The sequence below is a fragment of the Heptranchias perlo genome, chromosome 29, assembly GCF_035084215.1.
Source record: "Heptranchias perlo isolate sHepPer1 chromosome 29, sHepPer1.hap1, whole genome shotgun sequence".
Lineage (NCBI taxonomy): Eukaryota > Metazoa > Chordata > Chondrichthyes > Hexanchiformes > Hexanchidae > Heptranchias > Heptranchias perlo.
In genome coordinates, this window is record NC_090353.1 from 13,991,610 (window position 1) to 14,016,769 (window position 25,160).

Sequence of the window (25,160 nt, forward strand, 5' to 3'; positions counted from 1 at the left end):
GCTGGTGCAGGAAATGGAAAAATATGATACTGTTGGATGTAAGGATGCTCTTTTGAGGTTGGGGCTGAGACACCTTATTGATCAGTGTGGTAGTGTTCAAAATCATGAGAGAGTTTGAGAGGGTAAATAGTGAAAGATTATTTTCACTGGTCAGTGAATTAGTAACAAGTTTTGCCAAGTGATTCACACTCCGCGAATAAAGGTTCGAGACCCAGGAGTCAGATCAACTTACCCGTAGGAGACCCATCAGGGGCTAGGAGCATCACCAATCCAGGCAGTTCCTAACACTGAGTTCACCTGATGTGGAGATGCCGGTGATGGACTGGGGTGGACAAATGTAAGGAATCTTACAACACCAGGTTATAGTCCAACAGTTTTATTTGAAAATCACAAGCTTTCGGAGTTTACCTCCTTCGAAGTTTACCTCACCTGACGAAGGAGGTAAACTCCGAAAGCTTGTGATTTTCAAATAAAACTGTTGGACTATAACCTGGTGTTGTAAGATTCCTTACTGAGTTCACCTAACAGAGGGTTTCATTACATATTTATACCTTTCTTGAAACACACCTATTTACACTGTTTCTATGTCTACAACTCTCACTCATACTGACTCAGCAGATGTCATGTGGCTAGGTTAGGCACAAAACTGTGTGGACCAGGGACCCCAATTCTTATCTATACCAGTCCTCAAGGCTGCTAAATCCTACATTCCTTACCTTGTTACTGGACTCATCTCTCTGGAGGTAGTACAGGCACGATGAGCCAAATGGCCTCCTTCTGCGCTGAAATTTCTATGATACTTTTGAGTCTAGAAATGCATCTAGAGATAAAACATTACAACAGGATTCTCTCCGGCCCCCCTCCCCCTCGCTAATTTACCAAACTATTACAAGTCCTACAGAGCTTCCAATTTTTCAATAGGCTGCCAGGACCGATATCCCTTAGTTGACAACTCTGACTCATTGGGTTGTTGGAGCCTTGTGTTGTGCAGGCTGTAAAGGAGACCAATACTAATCAGGTTTGCAAGCACATACAGGAATACTACAGGAGGCAGCAGTTACTCACTGTGTAATTTGCACACACTGGATTGTAGGCATTGGTCCCACATATGAAAAGCGTGCTGCTATTCCTCTTCAGAAGTACTTTGATAAAGTTCCGACATTCTGCCTGAAAATAGAAAAAAGGACAAATTATAACTCTATCTGAACAGTCCGCTCTCCTCATAATTTTGATTGTTTTTTTAAGACATAGCTTCTCCCTACTTTTCATTAATTAAAAAAAAAATTAACCCTCTAGGCTGCCAATAGCTTCGGGGAAACCCCTGTCTGTCTCTGTTCTGTTTGCTTCGAGCTTGGGCTCTGAGGCACTGAGACAAACACTAATATTACAGCAACACATCTACTTAAACATCAGGACTGCTCCAATTTGGAGGCGGCAGCACGTCTAGAAGAGAGGATTCTCATCGGCTGAAAAAAAATGTTCTTCCAATCAACTGAAAGCCTGCGCTTGGAATGTTGATTATCATGGATGCGACCTGGCCAGTTTCTGATTTTATTTTATGCATCAACACCTTGAGTAGCTCTGTAGTATATAGAAGATATCAATACAACAACAACTTCTTGCATTTACATAGTGCCTTTAACATCCCAAGGCATTTCACAGGAGCGCAATCATACAAAAAAAATGACACCAAGCCAAAGGAGACAGTAGGACAGGTGACCAAAGCTTGGTCAAAGAGGTAGGTTTAGAGGAGCGTCTTAAAAGAGGAGAGAGAGGTGGAGAGGCTCAGATATAACACTGGTATACAGAGATAAATGAGCGACAATGAATCGGCTGTCTGTTTTACAGCTCCCCCAATTTTTATTTCCATTGAAGTCAATACAAATAAAATGGGGAGAGATGTAAAACAGGCTGCCGATTCACTATTGCTCCATTAACACTATCGCACAAAGTCAAAATGACTCCCCCATTCAGCCTAGATTATGTGCACTTCTGGAAATAGGATTTAAACCCACAACCTTCTGATTCTGGGGTTGAAAATGCTACCAACTGAGTCCAAAAGACACTTATTACATTGTCATTTATTGTAAACAGGTAAATGACCATTAACATAGTGATGGATGGAATTTCATATAAATGCGTTAAGTATTCACATGTCCCTACCCTACGATATAACTTCAAGGCCTTGTGTATCTGTCATTGAAATACGCATGGAGGCTAGTATTGAAGCAAGCTCACAATAAAAAACAAGGGAAGAAATGGATTCTGAGTTCTAGACAGTAGCGATTACTCCACCCATCACCATGAAACAAGAATCAATACAAAAGGAGATTCATTCAAATTGGAAGAGATATTTGAGTGTTACTGTAAATTCAAAAGCTGTTCTGGTACAAGATGTCTTAGCTGTTTGTCTTTGAGACACACAACAATATGAAAAAAAAGTTGGTGATTGTGCCTCTCATAGTCAAGATTTAGTTGAAATTTGATGGATGGACAAGACACAAGGAGAGGGAGTAGAGAGAAAAAAAAGAAAGAAACAAAGAACTTGCTTCTACATAGTGTCTTGTCACATCTTTCAAGATGTTCCAAAGAGCTTCACATCAAATGAATTGGTTTGAAATGCAATCACTCTTATAGAGGCAAACACAACAATTATTTTGCACACAGCCAAGTCCTACAAACAGCAATGAGCTGCGTGACCAGTTAATCTATTTTTGCTGAGGGAAGAATATTGGCCACAAAACCAGGAGAACTCCCTGCTCTTCTTCAAATAGTGCCATGTGATCTTTAATGTCCAACTGAACCATTGGAACAAACAGATTTGCAGTCAAACGAGGCCGCGACACCCACATCCCATGAACGAATAAAAAAAAAACTAGATACCAATCAGGACAGTGAATCCTGGCTGATATTTCCTCTCCTGAACCGAGAAATGCTAAAGCAAATCATAGCACCTAACTGCTGGAAAATATATGAATGCGGATGTCGGGTGAGAGCAGGATGAGACTCGCCTGTGACACCCTCTTTAGTCAAATACTCCACCACATTCACTGTCTAGGCTTTCAGATGAAGAATTGTCACTTGGGTGAGGTTCTGGAGGACTGCAGGTGACTCGAAAACTGTACTCCAGTGCCTTACAACGATGGGGAGAAAATTATTTTAAAAAGCTAAGTGAATGATCTGGTACTTGCTAGATCATTCTGTTTTATGAGAGGCTGGGATGTAGCCCACCCCAGTCAGTTATTCTTGCCTCAGAAGAGCTTTCATTGAACTGCTCTGCTACAATCAGCAGTCTCAAAGCCTAACGTTTTGTAAGCTTGTACAGAAATGAAAGCCTCTATATCGGCTCAGAAATACTGTTTCATCATTTCAGATGTAACAAATACATTAATTATCAGCTGTTATATTTCAATTACATTTTCCATTTATTTTTCATAGCCGTCTTCCCAAAAGTCTATGGGGGAACGCCCTCCATATTTTGCATAACAAAGCCACCAGTTTCAAGCAAATAAACTACAGACAAAAGGGAGGAAAGATACCTTATAGAACATTTAATCTGGGTAGAAATACAGCACAGAGATGTACAGGGTTACATGGAAGCCCTAAAGGTCTCTGGATTTCTCAGTGCTATCTATAATTCAAGAGTTCTAAAAGTCTTTTATAGCTTTCAGGATTTTTATATCTTATCATGGCATCACTTCGAGAGACGATTTCTGGTAAATTTCTAATGCTGAATGTTATCTCTCATTTATGTTTCACTCAGGAATTTTGGGTGTAACACAGTGGAGAGCAATGTGGTTAGCAACAGTGATTGTTTTTGTTTTTATTATGTAATTATAGGCCCAAACGATGGACCCACGTACTATGGTGAACTACAGTGAAAGGGATGAAGAAAGGTAAAAATTATGAGCTTGAATTAGGAGATCAACAAAGCAATAAAACAGGTCCACACAGCATGGTTAAAAACAAACAGAAATCATTGTGTAATGGCAATTCAACCTTTAAGAATTTCCAGAAACTCCTCTTTATATTCTGCTAGCTTGCATCCTTCCAATCTGCTAATTATACAATGCTTCAATCTAGTCTGGGGTAGTACAGCAGTCAAATGTATAAACAAGAGTGTCGTACAACCATTCTCAGCAAGTCCTCATATGATTACCTTCTGTTACAAATGATTATTATGTGATAAGGATGATTCCAATATTTAGGGCTCTAAGTTATGAGCAGGCACTTGTAAGGCTCATTCACTGAGGAACAAAAGATTGAGCAGAGACACAATACAAGTCTTTAAAATGCTGAAAGACAAAGATGATGTAGATAAAAGCAAAAGCAAAATACTGCGGATGCTGGAAACCTGAAATAAAAACAGAAAATGCTGGAAACACTCCGGAGGTCAGGCAGCATCTGTTTTTCTCTCTCTGCAGATGCTGCCTGACCAGCTGAGTGTTTCCAGCAGTTTCTGTAGATGTAAGCAGACCATTTGCCTTTAAACAATGAACCCAGAGCTAGATGTCACAGGTTTAAGCAAACTTCAGTGATACGGGGTGGAGGGGGGGGGGGGGGGGGAAATTGGATATGGCCTATTATTGGGTGCGGGTAGCACAATCCGCTATTACCCCGCGTCTGATAGTCCCCGTGCAGGCAGGATGAGACTTTTGTGAGGCCTGAGGATTTACCTTCAAGCAGCGTTCCGAATCAGCGTTGACACGAGGATTCAATGTAATTTGCACTTTCCACCAGCAGGGGAAGCTCTAATCTCTAAAGGCAGGCTGTCTCTTAAAAATCTCTTAAAGGTAGCTGGTACCTGTTACTTGCTGAAAATAACAGTCTGCTATCTGCATGGAGTCTGAATGGAGATCAGACATCGCACATGCAAAACACAGATGCAGCTCCCATCCCTATGTTTACAAAGTGATGAGCTATGTTAAAACATTGAATAAAGGTTGCGCACTACTAAATCGCACATCCCCCAATCTACATGCCAGGCCTCACCAATCTGCCGATCTGAGTTTGTACCAAGCCTGCGAGAGTGCGTGCACCAAGGTTCTCTGCTGATGCAATAGAGGCCTTGGTACAAGAGGTGGACGGAAGGAGGGACATCCTATATCTGTTGTGGGGGGGGGGCAAGAGACTCTCCAGACATATACCCAAAAGGCTGTGGGAGGCAACGGGGGAATGAAGTCAATGCCAGGCACACAGCATCATGAACATGGATGCAGTGCAAGAAGTTCAATGCTTTGACATGAGTGGTCAAGGTGAGTGAGGTCAATGGTCAAGTGCGTCTCATACCAACTACACCACTAGCCACATCCACTGCTCCACACACTACACCCCCCATCACCCACATACCAACAAACTCTTTCAATCAGTACTCAACTCTTCCGATCAGATGCTTCCTCTCACCCTTACACATTACCACTGTTGCAAGCCACCCACTCACAACTCACAGGCCACACAAACTGGCAGCTATTCAACCATGACAGGCACATCACCCAGACACACGTCCCGCTTTCTTGCAGGAGAAGGTGGCACATATCAGGAGGCAGCAAGTGGCAGTGACATTTAGCCCCTCGAGCCTGTTCCGCCATTCAATGAGATCATGGCTGAGCTGTGACCTAACTCCATATACCCGCCTTAGCCCCATATCCCTTAATACCCTTGGTTCACAGAAATCTATCAATCTTAGATTTAGAATTCACAATTGAGCTAGCATCAACTACTGTTTGCAGAAGAGCGTTCCAAACTTCTCCCAACCTTTGCGTGTAGAAACATTTCCTAACTTTACTCCTGCACGTCCTGACTCTAAATGTTAGGCTATGTCCCCGCCTCCTAGTATTAAAGTATAGGAGACCTCCAAAAACAGTTACAAATGTCTTGGCAGCCAGAAACAATAATCCAGCCACTAACCTGTAAATCCTGCATGGTCCCTTTAAACAGCACTGGTGGGATCTTCCAGGCACTCTAAGACATGTTCAGATGGTCGGGGTTAAGACTGTGCATTGAGTTGAGTGTTAGACACCATTTTGGGACTTATCACTTTAAATCAGCGTTGCAGACTGATTGTATCCATTTTCTCCTTACTTTACATGCTTCCGGCGTTTGGTATTTGCGCATGCGCTAACTCCAATACCAAGATGGCGCCCAGTGCATGTCACGCTGGAAACGTGCGTGCGCAGCCAAGACGCCATCTTGGATGTTGGAGAGGCCATGTAACGCCAAAACAATGGGCGCTACACGGCCCAACTTAGTGCCCTAGGTTTTAGAAAAAGTTTCTCCCCACAGAGTATAGATGTGGAACAGGTTTATCAAAAGCACTGATGTTGTCGATTAACTCCTGCAAAACTGAGTTGTATACATATATAGTTGGAAAGTGTAATAGGGATAAATACAGATGGAGATGACCATATACTCCATGGGAACTGATGAAGTCCTGTGCTGCTGGGGTTGTGGTGGGAGGGGGTGCTTTGAGTGCGGATGGTCTTTATGTCTGTGGAGGACAGCTGGCCAAGTCTGAATACTGCAAATATAGAAATGGCTGAATATTGTCAAATTTTGCTTGGGTTAATTTGGGGGCGATCAGGCAGTATCTATACAGATCTTTCCCAGAGATTAAATGTTTAGATAGAATCCATGATTATCTTGATTGAACATGGTCTGTGGAAGAAGCACAGTGGCCTGTCCTCAATCCATGATTTTTTTATATATGTTGTTATGTTGAAAATGTCCTTCAGGATGCTGTTTATTCAGTGTGTCAGCTAGGCTCATTTGGTAGCATTCATGCCTCTGGCTAAAAGTCTGTGGATCCCAGCTCCCTCTAGGCCTTGAGTTCACAAAGCTAGGCTGAGACTCCAATGTTGTATGGGGACCGAGCTAGATTGTGAGAGGTGCTGTCCTTTACATGTGACATCTGCTTATTCCTATGGTCATTCTAGGTGGATGACAAAGATCTATATGCTAGGAGAGCAGGGAGTCTGTCATGGTCAATATTTCTTCCTCTTATCATCACAAAACAGATTAATTGGTTATTCATTCCATTGCTGCTTGTGGGACATTGCTGGTGAAAACTGATTGCTTTGTTTGACTACATAACAATTAATTATGTAAAACCTCATCAAGACATTTCAATGTGAAATGTGCTATATAAATACAAGTATTATTATGGTTCATTGTTTACTGGACTGTTAAAGCTCAGGATTATAGAGTTTACTCCAGAGGAATAGTGAGTAAAGTACCCAGTATGGCACTGAGCCATCTAAAACCAAACACCCAAGGCTCAATCCCTTTAGCTGATCTCAGCTGGAGCAGCAGTTGGAGCCCTGGAATTGGCTTCAGTCTCTCTGGGCTAGGATGAGAAAAAAAAAACAGCCAAGCTTCCAGTTCCTGATTCTTATCCAATGACCTTGCTGGAAGAGTGGATATTGGATAAGAAAAGGCACAGCTGTGACGCCATCATGGTCAAATAGCCTGCCGACACTCATTGTTAAGGCTCTCACCTGGAGAATGGTCAGTTGGGCGCCGTAGTTACGAATGGACATACTTGTTTTTAAAATAGCACTCACAAAGAAATTTGAAACAGAACATCTTGTTTTCCTGGCAGTATTTCTAACTGTGGAAAATGTTTTACTTGAAATCTTTAAAGTAATTTCCTGAAGAGGTAGTCCATCTACAGTCTGTGCAACTGAGCCTGTGATCCATTCTCAATGGATCACAGGCTCAGTTGCCAAGCGTTGTGCAGGCTCATCACGCTCTGCACAATTAATTGCATGCTGAAAATCTACTCACTCATTTGTTGAGAACAGACACAAACTCAATTTTAAGCAGCATTACAGCCGTTTTATTTTCCCTAAATAAAAACACATCCATAGGTGATTTCTAGTTCTGTTACACTCCATTTCCTGTCATGACTATTAGAACTGAATTTCACCCTCCTCTGCCAGAGTACCTGAAGAGAAGAGACCACATAAAGGGGACTGAACAGCCCTGAAGATCGGAGGTTTGATATTTTGTTTGTCCTTGGACTGCTGTGGAAGGCAGGGAAATCGGAGGGGCTCCCAGGGACCGTCTCCTCACTGTAATTTTCATGCAGCCAGCCAGGCTGTAAAGCGTGGCTAGCAGTCTTGACTGCTGGGGGAGGTGGGAGGGGGGGGGAAGGAAAATCTAGGTCAGGGCAGGTTTGCGATGGTAGGCCTCCTTGCCCGATTTGCCTTAATTTTCATCTGATTTCAGGTGGCATAGTGAGGAATTGTGAGCCCCTGCTATCACACATATGGACATAAATTTCAGGAGCACAAAAAAAAGCACGAGACCCAATAAATTAAACCGTTTTGACTAATCTTAACCTCACTCATTCACCACCACCCTCAATCTCTTCTCATTCCAGAAACTGATCTAATTGTCTTTAGGACCTGCTCATACCGTTTGATTCAATGGCTTTCCCTGACAATGTGTCCTACCAGTCTGTTACTCCTTAGGTGAAGTTCCACCTCACTTCCCTTTTTACTCTTAACTTCCTAATGGCACCTTAGAATCATAGAATGATACAGTACAGGAGGAGGCCATTCGACCCGTCGTGCCTATGCCAGCTCTTTGAAAGAGTTATCCAATTAGTCCCACTCACCTGTTCTTTCCCCATAGCCCTGCCAATTTTTTCCCTTTAAGTATGTATCCAATTTCCTTTTGAAAGTTACTATTGAATCTGCTTCCATCACCCTTTCAGGCAGTGCATTCCAGATCATAGCCACTTGCTGCGTAAAAAAAATTCTCTTCCTCTCCCCTCTGGTTCTTTTGTCAATTACCTTAAATCTGTGTCCTCTGGTTTCCGACCCTCCTGCCAGTGGAAACAGTTTCTCTCTATTTAGTCTATCAAAACCCCTCATATTTTTGAACACCTCTATTAAATCTCCCCTTAACCTTCTCTGCTCTAAGGAGAACAATCCCAGCTTCTCCAGTCTCTCCACATAACTGAAGTCCCTCGTCCCTGGTACCAATCTAGTAAATCTCCTCTGCACCCTGTCCGAGACCTTGATATCCTTCCAAAAGTGTGGTTCCCGGAATTGGGCACAATACTCCAGATGAGGCCTAACCAATGGTTTATAAAGGTTTAGCATAACTTCCTTGATTTTGTACTCTATGCCTCTATTTATAAATGTAAGGAATCTTACAACACCAGGTTATAGTCCAACAGTTTTATTTGAAAATCACAAGCTTTCGGAGGCTTTCTCCTTCGTCAGGTGAGTGTGGGATTCCTTGAAAGTTACCGCATATAAAGTCAGAGAACAATGCCTGGTGATTACAGATAATCTTTCCAACTGCCTGTTATCAAGGCAATCAAAGGAGTTGAATAGTGTTCAGACAGAGAGACATTAGATACAGGACTACTGAATATACAAATGGCCAGAACCAAAGACAGAGAGAGAAAGAGAGAGAGAAACATCCGAAAGGAAGAGAAAGAGAGAGAATGACCAGTTGTATTAAAAACAGATAATTTTTTTTCCGCTGGTGGGGTTACGTGTAGTGTGACATGAACCCAAGATTCCGGTTGAGGCCGTCCTCATGGGTGCGGAACTTGGCTATCAATTTCTGCTCGACGACTTTGCGTTGTTGTGTGTCTCGAAGGCCGCCTTGGAGAATGCTTACCCGAAGATCGGTGGCTGAATGTCCTTGACTGCTGAAGTGTTCCCCGACTGGGAGGGAACCCTCCTGCCTGGTGATTGTTGCGCGGTGCCCTGGAGCATGGTAAATTGGCGAGACCATGCAGACACTGCGACAACGGATGAATGGACACCGCGCAACAATCACCAGGCAGGAGGGTTCCCTCCCAGTCGGGGAACACTTCAGCAGTCAAGGACATTCAGCCACCGATCTTCAGGTAAGCATTCTCCAAGGCGGCCTTTGAGACACACGACAACGCAAAATCGTCGAGCAGAAATTGATAGCCAAGTTCCGCACCCATGAGGACGGCCTCAACCGGAATCTTGGGTTCATGTCACACTACACGTAACCCCACCAGCGGAAAAAAAAGTTAGCAGTTTTTAATACAACTGGTCATTCTCTCTCTTTCTTTTCTTTTTGGATGTTTCTCTCTCTCTCTCTCTGTCTTTGGTTCTGGCTGTTTGTATATTCAGTAGTCTTGTATCTAATGTCTCTCTGTCTGAACACTATTCAATTCCTTTGATTGCCTTGATAACGGGCAGTTAGAAAGATTATCTGTAATCACCAGGCATTGTTCTCTGACTTTATATGCGGTAACTTTCAAGGAATCCCACACTCACCTGACGAAGGAGAAAGCCTCCGAAAGCTTGTGATTTTCAAATAAAACTGTTGGACTATAACCTGGTGTTGTAAGATTCCTTACATTTGTCCACACCAGTCCATCACCGGCATCTCCACATCATGGCTTCTATTTATAAAGCCAAGGATCCCATATGCCATTTTAACAGCCATATCATCTTGATGATGATGGAAAAGCTTTTGGAAAATAGAAATCCACAAGAAAACTCAGCCCTGATAGTTTCTGTCTTAAACTGTATCTGCCCAATGATAGACCATATCCAGCTGGACAGATGATAGCTCACTATCTGGAACTCTGCCTTGTGTGTAGAAGTCCAAATGCAGAGTTTAATTACTATTGGAAATCTGTGACTTATCTGTTACTCAAGCAAATCTCTTATCTTTCTGTGCTCCCAGCTACTGTCAGTGTCAAAGTCACAAAATATCAATACTTATTATAGTTACCCCCAGCTGAACCCCACTATTGTGCCACACAATACTAATTTCCCCAATTTTTTCTCTTCCCCTCAAGGACTCATGTTGGGTACAATTCTACAGGCACCAATTACCCTCAGGACCACTCTTAGTGTGTCTGTGTAGACAATCCACTTTAGTGTAGGGACAGCACAGCTAAGCCTAATGCTGTGATTACCTAACATCCACATAATTGAATTTTTCAGCAAGGGTCATTAGATGGCACAGACAGATAGTCCTAGATTGGGAGAATTCAAGTGGGAGAATTAGACAACCCCAATCATGATTATCTCCACTGCTACTATGTGATGTTAAATCACAATATGGCATATACAGGAGATTGGAATTAACTTCTGCATCTTTCCACTGAATTTATACTCCCATTCCTTATTTATCCTCTCAAATTGCATCACCTCACCCTATCAGTTAAAACTTGATCTTGTATCCTGATCAGGAGTATGAGATGTGGCATTGACAACACAGGAAGCTCCTGCAAGGAGATGTTAATGCCTTTTAGTTTACGAGAGAGGTACGAATAATCTCCCCAGATCTTGGGCTGACTTGTGGTTTATACAAGACTGCTTTGCCACCGTCCCTTTTTTAACGGGCTATCTATTTTTAAATGAATATAAACCAGAGAGCAAAAGTTCATTTTTCATCCTTGTGAGCTGGTTTCTGTGTGATTTCGGGGCCATGTGATACCTTGTATATATTCAGCTGTATTTGGTGCCCACCGTAACCCTTTGCAGCTTCAGACACAAACATGTGAGCATTTCAATCCTAAAGTTATCTTCATTAAATTACAAACACGCTAAACTTTTCTTTGAGGTTTGCAACACATTTTGGAGGGGGATAAACATTGGGATTTGAAATTAACATCGTTAACATCTTCTGGTCCTGATGAAGAGTCATTAGACCTGAAACATTTACCCAACCTTCCTCTCTCCATAGAGGCTGCCTCACCTGCTGAGTGTTACCAGCATTTTCTATTTTTATTTCAGATTTCGGTATTTTGCTTTTTGGGATTTTTTATGATTGTCAGTAAGACTGGCCATTTCCATTGCAGAACTTCCTGCTTATCCAGTTTTGGAGTCAGTAGAGGTGGGAGCTCTAATAGAGAGTTAAGAGCTGTTGTACATGTAATAATCTGACCCAGGTCAGCATCCCATTGGTATCATGATGTGGAGATGCCGGTGATGGACTGGGGTTGACAACTGTAAACAATTTTACAACACCAAGTTATAGTCCAACAATTTTATTTGAAATTCACAAGCTTTCGGAGGCTTCCTCCTTCCTCAGGTGAATGTGGAAATGAAATCCTCGAACCCTTCGCATTTATAAATCACAGAACAATACCTGGTGATTACAGATAGTCTTTCCAACTGCCCGTTGCCAAGGCAATCACAGTGTGCAGACAGAGAGGTGTTACCTACAAGGCCACCGAATATACAAACAACCAAAAAAAAACAGAGAGAGAGAGGCAGAAACATAGAAACATCCGGAAGGAAGAGAAAGACAGCAAATGACCCGTTATATTAAAAACAGATAACATTTGTTCGCTGGTGGGGTTACATGTAGCGTGACATGAACCCAAGATCCCGGTTGTTCGCAGCAAATTACCCAGCTTTCAGGAGAACAGCGTCCACGACACCACACAACCCTGCCACGGTAACCTCTGCAAGACATGCCAGATCATCGACACAGATACCACCATCACACGAGCAGGACCCCACCCACCATGTGCATGGTTCATACTCCTGTGACTCGGCCAACGTTGTCTACCTCATACGTTGCAAGAAAGGATGCCCCAGAGCATGGTACATTGGCGAGACCATGCAGACGCAGCGACAACGGATGAACGGACACTGCGCAACAATCGCCTGACAGGAGGGTTCCCTCCCAGTCGGGGAACACTTCAGCAGTCAAGGACATTCAGCCACCGACCTTCGGGTAAGCGTACTCCAAGGCGGCCTTCGAGACACACGACAACGCAAAATCGTCGAGCAGAAATTGATAGACAAGTTCCGCACCCATGAGGACGGCCTCAACCGGGATCTTGGGTTCATGTCACACTACACGTAACCCCACCAGCGAACAAATGTTATCTGTTTTTAATATAACGGGTCATTTGCTGTCTTTCTCTTCCTTCCGGATGTTTCTATGTTTCTGCCTCTCTCTCTCTGTTTTTTTTTTGGTTGTTTGTATATTCAGTGGCCTTGTAGGTAACACCTCTCTGTCTGCACACTGTGATTGCCTTGGCAACGGGCAGTTGGAAAGACTATCTGTAATCACCAGGTATTGTTCTGTGATTTATAAATGCGAAGGGTTCGAGGATTTCATTTCCACATTCACCTGAGGAAGGAGGAAGCCTCCAAAAGCTTGTGAATTTCAAATAAAATTGTTGGACTATAACTTGGTGTTGTAAAATTGTTTACCATTGGTATCAGACATAGGTTTATACTTTATTTGAACTGAGCACTTTGTGTGGGTACAGAAAGCAACAAATTGATGTGCAAGCTCACTCTATAGCTGCTACCCAGTGTGAGGTTATTTGGACATGGAAGTCTGTGTAATAGAATTAGAAGATTGAATTTCCCTGAATTTTGAGATGCCTCTGTTTTGATCAGTGAACTAGAAATAATTAATTGCAAAACCAATTACACGGACAGCTAATAAATCATGTTTGACAATATAATTCAGAGATAATAAAAATGGAAGATACTGTCCCTCAGGCACAGAGTGACACAATTGCTGAACTTAGAATAATATCAATTTGTTTTCACACGTACCTCGTTTTTGCCTTTCATTCTGCAGATATCAATGTCATGTTGATTTGATCGCCACGTCAGTTTCTGTGGAAAAAGAAAGCAATAGGTTAAAAAACAGATAAAATGCAAAAGGGTTTCTTGAAATGGGTAAAAAAAGATTGGTCACTTTTGCTCTTCTTTGCTGTAAAGAGATGAATTTTCCACAATGTGTACTGGCAAACTCAAGTACAAAGATACCAAGTTGAAATATAGGTTACATAGATCTCAAGGGAAAAATGTAGGGCATACTGGAAAATGTAAGTTATCAAGGTTTTGTTGAACCTATATGGATTTCATATCTTAAAGTATTTTGTGAAGCCCGCAGAACCTTCCCTTTCTCAAGAGAGTTGGATAGACAAGCTGGATAAACGAGATGGGTAGATGGGGTGGCTACATGAATTGGACAACTTGAGTTGGGTAGATAGATTGAGCAGTTGGGTTGGGCAGATGGCTTGTATTGAGTTGGAGCAGTATGTGAATCTTCTATGGAACAAACAGACTTGATACGACAAATGGCTTATTTTTGTTTAATATGCTTTTTTTGTGAATTGTTGTGCTCAGGTAATAGATATTAGTGCTGGGGAAGGGAAAACTTCTGCTGTCAGAACCAAGTTCTCCCGGGTCAAGTACAGCAAGAGTAGCAAAGCTCTCCGAAAATTTACTTCTTCCTCTGCACTTGACGATGTCTCAAGAACAGTGGGCAACCAACGAGAGTGACCCATCAAACTACATCATTAATAAGAGCCGTGCATGAAATAATTTATTTATGTATTTGATTTATTTTATCTTCTTTTAGTTAATATTTTGTGCTCAACAGACTGAGGGATGTCAGTCCCTGAGGATCAGAATATTTTTCTACTCTTGGGAATCCAGTATCAGAATCAAGTGTTCCTAGTCAGGCACAAACTACTCTATCAGAGATTGTAAACAATGCATTTAATTCCCTAGAGGAAAGGTTCTGCAAACTTTTTCCATTACCCTCAGAGGTAAGTAAAGCCAATCTGCAGAGTAACCTTACAGCCTACATTGTACTTCACAAACCAGTAAGCTATTTATCATGGCATTTCCATGGTCTCACCAGGGTGGGAAACCTTACATTCCACATGACATTTAATATCATTACTCATCCCCATATACCTCAATCCCATTTCTAATCAAATATTCATCAACTCTTTTTCAAAAGGTGTTAACTGACACAGCATTAGCCTTTTACTGGCGGACGAGTTAACTCATGAGCTTACTTACAGGATTAGATGAAAAAGATTTACGTCGAGTGCATTTTATTGGGAACAACCTGGTTATTAATGCCATAATTTCAGTTATTGGGCTAGAAATTCGGCGGCCTATTGTCCGTTGTTTCGGTGCTGCGCGGTCTCCCGTAGTGTCAACAAGGCATCTTGGCTGCGCAAGCACGTTTCCAGCGTGACGTGCACTGGACACCATCTTGGTATAGATATTAGCGCATGCGCAAATACCAAACACCGGAAGCAGGAGAAAATGGATACAATCAGTGTGCAACGCTGATTTAAAGTGACAGACACCATCTTGGAACTTAATGCTCAACTCAACGCACAGTTGACCACGGCCATCTGGACATGTCTTAGAGTGCCTGGAGGACCCCCACCAGCGCTATTTAAAGGGACCATGCAGGATTTACAGGTTAGTTGCTGGATTATTGTTTCTGGCTGCCGATACATTTGTACCTGTATTTGCAGGTCTCCTATACCTGAATACTAGGACACGGGGACATGGCCTAACGTTTAGAGCCAGGATGTGCAGGAGTGAAGTTAGGAAACGCTGCGACACGCAAAGTGTGGTAGAAGTTTGGAACGCTCTTCTGCAATCGGCAGCTAATGCTAGCTCAATTGTGAATTCTAAATCTAAGATTGATAGATTTTTGTGAACCAAGGGTATTAAGGGATTATGGGGCTAAGGCTGGTATATGGAGTTAGGTCACAGGTCCACAATGATCTCGTTGAATGGCGGAGCAGGCTCGAGGTGCTAAATGCCACTGCCACTTGATGCCTCCTGTTATGTGTGTCTGGTTGATGTGCCTGTCATGGTTGAATAGCTGCCAGTTTGTGTGGTCTGTGAGTTGTGGGTGGGCGGCTTGCAACAGTGGTAATTGTGTAGGGGTTAGAGGAAGCATCTGATTGGAAGAGTTGAGGAGTTGGGTACTGGTGGAAAGTGTTTGTTGGTGTGTGGGTGACGGGGGCAGAGCAGTGGATATGGCTAGTGGTGCAGTTGGTCGGAGACGCCACTTGACAGTTGACCTCACTAACCTTGACCACTCGTGTCAAAGCATTGAACTTCTTCTTGTACTGCACCCAAGTTCGTGGTGCTGTGCACCTGGCATTGACTTTGTCCCCGCCGCCTCCCATTGCCTTTTGGGTATATGTCTGGAGGGCCTCTTGCCCCCCCCTCCCCCGCCTGCGGATATAGGATGTCCCTCCTTCTGTCCACCTCTTGCACCAAGATCTCCAGTACATCAGTAGAGAACCTCGGTGCACGTACTCTTGCAGGCCTGGTAACAAACTCAGATCGGCAGATTGGTGAGGTCTGGCATGCAGATTGGAGGATGTGGGATTTAGTAGTGTGCAACCTTTATTCAATATTTTAACGTAGCTCATCAGTTTGTAAACATAGGGATGGGAGCTGCATCTGTGTTTTACGTGTGCGATGTCAGATCTCCATTCAAACTCCATGCAGACAGCAGACTGTTGTTTTCAGCAAATAAAAGGTACCGGCTACCTTTAAGAGATTTGAAGAGACAGCTTTCAGAGATTGGGGCTCCCCCTGTTGGTGGAAAGTGAAAATTGCATTGAATCCTCACGTCAATGCTGATTTCACAGGCCTGACGAAAGTCTCTTCCGGCTTTTGCAGAACGCACTGGGCGTGGGTTAATAGCGGATCACGCTATCCGCACCCGGTTTTTGGGGTTATCCAATTTAACCCCCCTTATGTGGCTTGTCTCCGAGTAGAATAGGAGACCAGTGCTGTTCCAAACTGTAATTGAGTCACATATTGATGCGCAATTCTTTCTCCAGGTGTCACAAAGATTTGGCCATTAATAGAGCACAGAATAAAATTGAAACCGATCAACCAAAAATGTCATTTAATAATCCAGGAAACATTCCGTTCCAATCTGAGCTCAAGGTGGCATTGGGTGAAGGAGGAATTCTTAAACATAGGGAAAGCAGAGGTCAAGTGATGGGCACTGGTAAAACACCATCTTTTCTCCACTCTTTCTGCTAATTCTCTACTCTCTGTTGAGGATGACTTCTTGATGGTGTATACAGCAATAGCCTAGGTGCTAGTCACACTCCTGAGTCTCATCCAAGTGGCCATTCTTCATGTATAAAGCTAGACAGTGTTAACAGGCCATTTGAAAACAGAAGGCTTCACAGCCAAGCTCAATCCGGTCTTCACCCAACATGGACACAAAAACACACACATTCCAGAGGAGGTCACTGGACACCAATCAGGAGTGGGATCTCCAAATATTTCTCTCCATAGGACAGGAATACTGAAGCCAATAGAGTCTCCCAGATTTAGTATCAAGCTCTCCAATGTCAAGAACGATGACAACAATTTGCATTTATATAGCGCCTTTAACACAGTAAAATGTCCCAAGGTGCTTCACAGGAGCAATGTCAAACAAAATTTGACACCGAGCCACATAAGGAGATATTAGCACAGGTGACCAAAAGCTTGGACAAAGAGGTAGGTTTTAAGGAGCGTCTTAAAGAAGGAGCAAGGTAGAGAGGCGGAGATGTTTAGGGAGGGAATTCCAGTGCTTAGGGCCTAGGCAGCTGAAGGCATGGCTGTCAATGGTGGAGCGATGAAAATCGGGGATACACAAGAGACCAGAATTGGAGGAGCGCAGAGATCTCGGGGGGGTCGTAGGGCTGGAGGAGGTTACAGAGATGAGGATTTGAAAACAATGATGAGAGTTTTAAAATCGAGGCTTTACCAATGTAGGTCAGCGAGCATCGGGGTAATGGTTGATCAGGACTTGGTGCAAATTAGGATACGGGCAGCAGAGTTTTGGACAAGCTCAAGTTTTCAGAACAGCATTGCTTTAGTGAACCTTGAGGTGAGGGATGTTTGCAGGGTGAATGGAACATTCTCCATTTTGGGTACAGCATGTTTAGATGCAGAGTGAAACTCCCTCTGCTTCATCCCATGTGGGAGATCCCAGTCTCCCTCCCACCCACCTCAGGATCATGATCTCTCGAGTGAATGAACTGTACCAATAGTTCTCAGTACTTTTCTTGCTTTCTTTCAGAATCCATAGCGGGAATAAAAATCCTCTTTTAGATTATCTGTAAATCCCATAGTCAATGGGACTGTGAAGAGAGATAGAAAAACTGAAAAAGGAAGAGAGAGAAAAAGAGCAGAGGGAAACAAGCACAGGACAGAATTAATGGCATTTGGCCATCCCATGTGGTGGATGCAACCTGCTGCTTTTAACCATGTTTATATTTTTGGTGTGAGTTAACGATTCAGTATACGGGTTGTAAATCAGACACAGAATTTTGCCAATGTTGTCAGCTGTGGTACAAAGTGACATTCTACTTAAGCACAGTATGCACACCCAAATATTGAATATGTTGCCACAGTCTGGGGCTTACAGTCAATGCTGAATAATGCAGTTACATTTGTTTGAGCAATTACTATTGACTCATTACAGTAACGCCAATGCTCCATCAATTAAGAGGACGGGTCATTACAGGACTGAATACTTGTTAATAGACTTGTTTCTATCTAACATAGTGTTATGGATCGATGGCCAGATATGCATTATGAAACTGTGCGTGGTTCCCATTTAGCCAATAAAGAACCACGTATGGCACCCCAATGGCTTAGTTGGTAAATGCATTGACCATAAAGTCCCAAGTTCCAGTCTTTTCTGACTTTGTTGATCTCAGTTGGGATAGCGGGAGAGAGGTCTACAATTGGCCTGAGCTGGGGAGGGGGAAAACTAGCCAGAGGTCCTGCACTTGTTCCTATCCAGTGACCCCTACTGGAAAGTGCCCATGTGTGGATTGTGGGTGAGGAAGGATTGGGTTGAACCCTCTGTAGTTGGATACCTGCTAACTATGTAGGCTCATACGTGGGATACTGAAGAGTGGCTGGCACCTGTGGATCTATACCCCATGCACAACTTTGGGAGAGGAGGGAAGAAAATTGAAGAAGGAGAAAAAAAACAGGATAACCTCCCACATCTTATTAATTTGACCATGAACATCTTATTTTCTGCATTAAATATATCTAGCATTGCAACATAGTAAACAGACCACACAAAGGAACAGGTGACACTTTATAATTACAAGTACTGGATATACCACAGTTGAGATGATATATGAGAGGTTTATTGTGTTGCATAGTTTGACATCAGAATGTGCAAAATAAACATTTTTTGTTTCCCCAGGTTATCCATCAGGATTTGATATGCAAAATATGTTGTAAAGTATTTCACAGAATTTTGCAATCGTCATCAATTTTTGTAAAATACAAAGGGACTCTGCGGGACACAGATCCAAAGACTTTTCAGGTTATATTTGAGTTATCCATTTGAAATATTCTCTTCCACTGGCCCCCAAGTGTAGCAACTTGCCAGATAAATGAAAAAAACTTGAGAGTGCTGGAAATCTAAATTCAAAACAGAAAATGCAAAGCAGGTCAGTGGGATCTGAAAGAGAAAAGAGAGGTTAACATTTCAGATGGGACTCTGTTTCAGAACTGGTGCTGATGTAGAGTCATATCTGTTCTGATCAAGGGTCCCATCCAAAACATTAATCTGATTTTTTCCCCCAGACGTTGGCTGACATGGTGTGCATTTCTGGTATTTTCTGTTTTTATTACCGTAATAGGCCATTTTATATTATACAGCATGTCTCAATGTGAAGCAGCTTTTTCTATGCTTTGATGCACACAGCACAGTGAGACTTGGGTGTGAAGATCAAGTTCTGGTGAAGGCTGTGAGACCACTTTGGGAATGCAGTCTCATAGAGCTTCAGCTTCACACAGTTTAAAAATGAAGCTTAATGTTAGCAGAGAACTATCTATCTTCTCTTCCCTAACAGTAATAATTCCACCACCATTTGGATACCTCTGATTTGTTTGACCTGAGTGCACCAAATAGCCAGCAGCGTAACTTTTACTTATAGCTAAAAAAGAGCAGACAAAGTTGTGCTGTTGCCCTTTTATCTTCAGTTACTGTCTCTATAAATCTATACAGCATTACAGTTGACAGAATATTGGCTTTCTTTAGTGAACAATACATTCTTTAGGCCTGCTTTACATCATTAAAGGGTGTGCTACAAATAGATTTACTTTCCAGCTTTTCAAATACTGTAAAATTGTCCTCCCGCCCCCAAAGACAGGCAGTGCTGGTAATAGAGGTCAATCTTAGTCTCTAATTGAAGATTCCTTTACAAATCCATCACAGTCTGGAATAAGTTGCTGGTGGCATTTTACTCTCCTGAGTCAAACACTAAAAGGTTTGTTATCTTGTTGACAGAAGCCTACGATAGCCCCGAACTTCAGAATGGCGCTCTCTGTTGCACCGGTGTCAATGTTCCCACTTCCCACACCAGCCAGCCTGTGACCTCTCTCAGTGAGATTGCCAATTTAATGCTGTAGGACCATAGTCACTAGGGACTGCATAGCATTAACACAGAATGTGCAGCACAGAAACAGGCCATTCCCAACAGGTCTATGCCAGCGTTTCTGCTCCATACCAGCCTCTTCCCACACCTCGTCATCTAAGCCTATCAGCAGATCCTTCTGTTCTTTCTCCCTCATGTGTTTATTGAGCTTCCCCTTAAATGCATCTATGCTATTCACCTCAACTATTCCTTGTGGTAGCAAGTTCCACATTCTTACCACTCTCTGGGTAAAGAAGTTTCTCCTGAATTCCCTATTGGATTTATTAGTAGCTATTTCACATTTATCGCCCTTAGTTTTGGTCTCCCCCACATGTGGAAATAGCTCCTCTACATCTACCCTAGTAAACACTTTCATAATCTTAAAGACCTCTATCAGGTCATCCCCCCAGCCTTCTCTTTTCCAGAGAAAAGAGCCCTGGCCTGTTTAATCTTACCTGATTTGTATAACCTATTGATTTGAGACACTCCAGTCTCAATTTCCATAGGACCCTTATGGCCAGCAGACTTTCATCCCATAAATCTGGTTTTGAAGCCATGTTCCAGAGGTTAAAAGCCAGTGTCTAACCTACTGCGTTGGTGGTAATTCTCTTCCTGTGGGGAGCATTAAAACCCTGGGTGCAGGCCTGGTGGAGAATATCACTATGCAGAAAATCGTAGGTGTATCCTGCCTCTTCCCCCTCAGTAAATTCTACTGAGATCGCAATCGCCTTAAAAAGTTCACAAAGTAAATGATTTCCAGCCTGTGTGTGCCGATTTTGGAGAATTCCAGCTCAATGTTTCCTGAGGTGAAAATAAGGCTTACCACTTTCCAGTGGGCATGGAGCCAAAGCATAAAGCTGTCCCAAATTTGGAACTAAATTGTCAATCTCATTCAGAGAAGCCACAGGGTGGCTGATGTAGGAAATGGGAACATATTAAACTGTTGGGGAAGAGTAGAGGGAACTTTACTCTGCATCTAACTATGCTTTAGCTGATATAGGAGCGCTTGATGCTGACACTGGGTGCCTGAAATGAAAAGTGTGCTGTTCCCCTGCATTAACATCCCTTATCTCATTTAGCACAAAATTCACAAAAATAATTATTAAGAATGAATTTTTCTAAGCACGGAATTTGCAAGGTGTATGAGACCAATGATTGGCTCTGTTACGGCTACAAATTCAAAATTAAACATTCATAGCAAAATGAGATTTCCAGAAATGCTTCGTTGATCAAATAACATCCATGGCCCTTCTAAAGGTTACTAAAAATCCATTAGTTGCTGGGTGAGTTTTGCCATTGCTCTATTACTTAAAGACACACAATAGGCTGAGTCATATTTAAATATGAATGAGACTGACCAACCTTGTAAAGTATAAAATATGTCAAAAATATTAACAGCATTTTTTTCTATAGAAACTGTTAAATATTGAAAAAATAGTTTAAAAGTATATTACCCAATATGTAGTACATTCGAAGCTGCACATTATCCAGTGTGTGACACATTCCAGCCTGTGCGTTACCATGTATATAGCACACTCCAGACTGTCACTATTGTGTTTGTACATATTCCAGCCTGTGCACTATCCTGTGTGTAACACAGTCCAGACTCTGTTATCCTGTGTGTAACACAGTCCAGACTGTGTTATCCTGTGCGTTACACAGTCTAGGCGTTGTTAACCTGTGTGTAAGATACTCCAGACCATTTCTTAGCCTGTCAATAACAGACCCCAAACTGCATCATTGTGTGTAACACGCAGCTTATGTCCTATCCTGTCTAAACATTCCAACTGTGCTTTATGCCATTTGAAATAACACTGCATCTAATAACAAGTGAGCACTTAGGGGAGAAATTGGTACACATTGTGCCCATTTTTTGGGCCTAAAGCAGGCACCAAACCTACCAATTTCAGACTGATATGTTCCGCGTTCGATTCACCCATAAAGTGCACTGAACAAAAATTGGATCGGGCGGTATTTAGGCACCCCGAGGGCTCGTCTGAAACAGGTGATAAAACACCAGTTTTAGGACCCCAATCTGAAATTGGTAAAAAAACTAGGCGGAGCTTGCTCTGCACAGGCTCAGGCTCGTTTTTCCGGCCTAACCTTAAAGGGACCACTAGAAGCCGCCAAAGTCAAGGTAAGTAAACTTTTTTTCACTTTCCTTATCGTGGAGCCAGGAGGAGCAGAATTTCTTCACCTGGCTCCACTACAATACTGCGGGCCGCTGCCACCCAGAACTTGGACCTCCCTCTCACTCGCCACCCCCACAACCTACCTGAGGGCCGCTGCTGGCGTCAGAGACGGCCAGATTTGCGCTGGGCCCAAGCTATATCGGGACTCCTGATTGATGCCCGCAGCTCACCTATTTCACAGTAATGAAGCCCGAGGAAAAATTTGGGCAATCCTCATACCGATCTCTTCGGGTCCAGAAGAGAAAACAGCAAATCGAGTTTTGCTGCTCGATTTGCACTCGTAGTCGGGCGCAAACCAATCTCTTCCCCTCAGTGTCCATAAAACCTTCCTCACAGTACTGAAACCTTGAGTTTGGTCACTCTACAAAAACTATGCTGTCACTGATATTTTGCTTCTTTCATCTGAAGGACAAAATTAGGAAGTTTCGAGTACGATGGTCAGTCAGGTGGAACTTTCTCATCCAAAGGGGAATTGGCTTGTGTAGCACAGCGGAACGTTTGTGGGACAGTATAAGTAGATTCAACAATTAGATGTATTTCTGGAGTGAGAAGGGAATGAAGGGTATGAAGGAATTTTGAGGCCTGTAATCTATCAAAAAAGGACAGCTTTGTTGAGCTTAATGACTTTTTTCTATTCCTAAAAATTGTTACGTTCTAAGGTTACAAGAAAGTGCGGCAAACAGTTGAGAGGAAAAAGCTAAAGAAGCCCATGTCACAGCAGTTGTTTACATTGAGAAACTTAGGTGAAGGGCCAAGGCCCATAATGAAGGACAATGCCAAGATAGAAAGGAGTAGGAGCAATGACAAGATAAATCAGGAGATAGTGGTTGATGACACCATGCTTGGGTTTCAGTAGAGTAGGAGACTGTGCAATGAGTCTTGATTTCAACATGGTGAAGATGCATCAAATGAATATTGGAAAACCATTGAGAAGATTCAGCTAAGATTCAACTAAGATACCAATATACTCAGGAGTGTACAGGATTGAAAAGACAATCAGGCTAATTCTAAGGACTGTACCCAACGTATTATGCCACTATCACCGTGCAAACTGGAGATAGACCTCAAAGAATATGGATATGTAAAATGAGTGTCTAAAATATGTGTTAGGAGATAATTTTTTTTGGTTCTCAATTTTGAAGGTTAGCTTTCTGTGGCTGCTGTAGAAATTTTGTCTCCTGCATACGGTGAGCTGGCAGAACATTGGGGTCCATTGTAATGGCAAGTCAGAGTTAAAGCCCCCGAGTCCCAACCAGTTCCTATCCTGTAACAGGTTGTCTGAAGGCAGGGGGAGACTGGGAAAAACCCCTGCCCCCATCACCAAGGGCAGGGAAAGTGCAAACATTCTGTGATTTCTGGTAACTGGTTGGCACCGATAAAGAGCAGGGAGCTTCTGACATGGCCATGATCGCACATGTGGGTAAGTGGGCAATTATTCTCCCCCTAATTTTCTGCTCTCCTCTTGTAATGGCGATGATTGTTACAGAGATACAGTTCCACAGGCACTAGTAGCTCTCCAATACCTTACCCAAATGACCATGCTTAGACAGTGAGTATTGGCAGGCTACTTGACCTTAGAGATCATAAATTGACAATCCTAATCTTGACCTTAACATACATTCACATGTGTGCACTTTCCAGTAGGAATCACGAGGCAGTGATCAGGAGTGGGAAACCTAGCTGATTTTTCACCTTTCTAACCCAAGGGAGCTGAAGACAATTGCAACCCCCCATCAGCTCCCTCAGCTGAGATCAGTGAAAGAAAGAACTTGCATTGATATAGCGTCTTTCATGACCTCCGGATATCCCAAAGTGCTTTACAGCCAATTAAGTACTTTTGAAGTGTAGTTACTGTTGTAATGTAGGAAATGCGACAGCCAATTTGCACACAGCAAGAACCCACAAACAGCAATCAGATAATGACTAGATAATCTTTTCTTTAAGTGATGTTGGTTGAGACATAAATATTGGCCAGGACACCAGGAGAAATCCCCTGCTCTTTTTCAAATAGTACGATGGGATCTTTTACGTCCACCTGATAGGGTTTAACTTCTCATCCGAAAGACGGTACCTCCGACAGTGCAGCACTCCCTCAGCACTGCACTGGAGTGTCAGCCTGGATTATGTACTCAAGAATGGAACTTGAACCCTCCGACTTGGAGGCGTGAGTGCTACTACTGAGCCAAGACTGACATAGACTTAACTGAGCACAGACCCCAGAATAAACCTGGGAACTTCCTATTCTGTATGGTTCAATGTCACATCAGGGCAGAATATTTATCCATTGAACCATCAGAGAGCTGAAGTAGAGAATATTTAAAACAGGTGTAGAACAAATATAAAACAACCAAGAAATTTACAGCTTTTGAGTGTACTCGAAGAAAAATGAATGGTGGAAATGTTGAAATTTAAAAATTTCAGTGGATAATTTAGGAGATTGTTCTTGCAGATTCTATGATAGAACTACTTTTGAGTTTAAATGAATTTCAGCCCTCACGTGAAGGTGTTTAACACTGCCTCAGCACGGAGCTTTGACAATACTACTTTAGAATTGGAACTATTAAAAAAAAATGAATGTCACAAGCTTATTAATTTTAAAAAATAATAAAAGGAAATGCCCAGCAAGAGTTAGTACCTTCCGTAGAAGAGGGGAGAACAGGTAAGTTGATTGGGGGGATTTAAATAAATTAACATCATTTAACTAAAATCATCTTCGCGAAACGCGGAAGAGGCTTTGATTGGCCTCATCAGGGTTGCGATCGCAA

The 25,160-nt window shown here is 42.6% G+C and overlaps 1 protein-coding gene across 1 annotated transcript in view; it reads right to left on the reverse strand.

The window, feature by feature from the left end:
* The window catches only part of LOC137299736 (semaphorin-6B-like), a 403,979-nt gene that overhangs the window by 131,118 nt on the left and 247,701 nt on the right, over positions 1-25,160 (reverse strand). Inside the window, exons 6-7 of the mRNA XM_067968676.1 lie at positions 13,533-13,595; positions 1,066-1,167 (exon numbers count right to left, since the gene is read on the reverse strand). Of these exons, the coding sequence (XP_067824777.1) occupies positions 1,066-1,167; positions 13,533-13,595 (165 nt within the window). The remainder of the gene's footprint in view (positions 1-1,065; positions 1,168-13,532; positions 13,596-25,160) is intronic.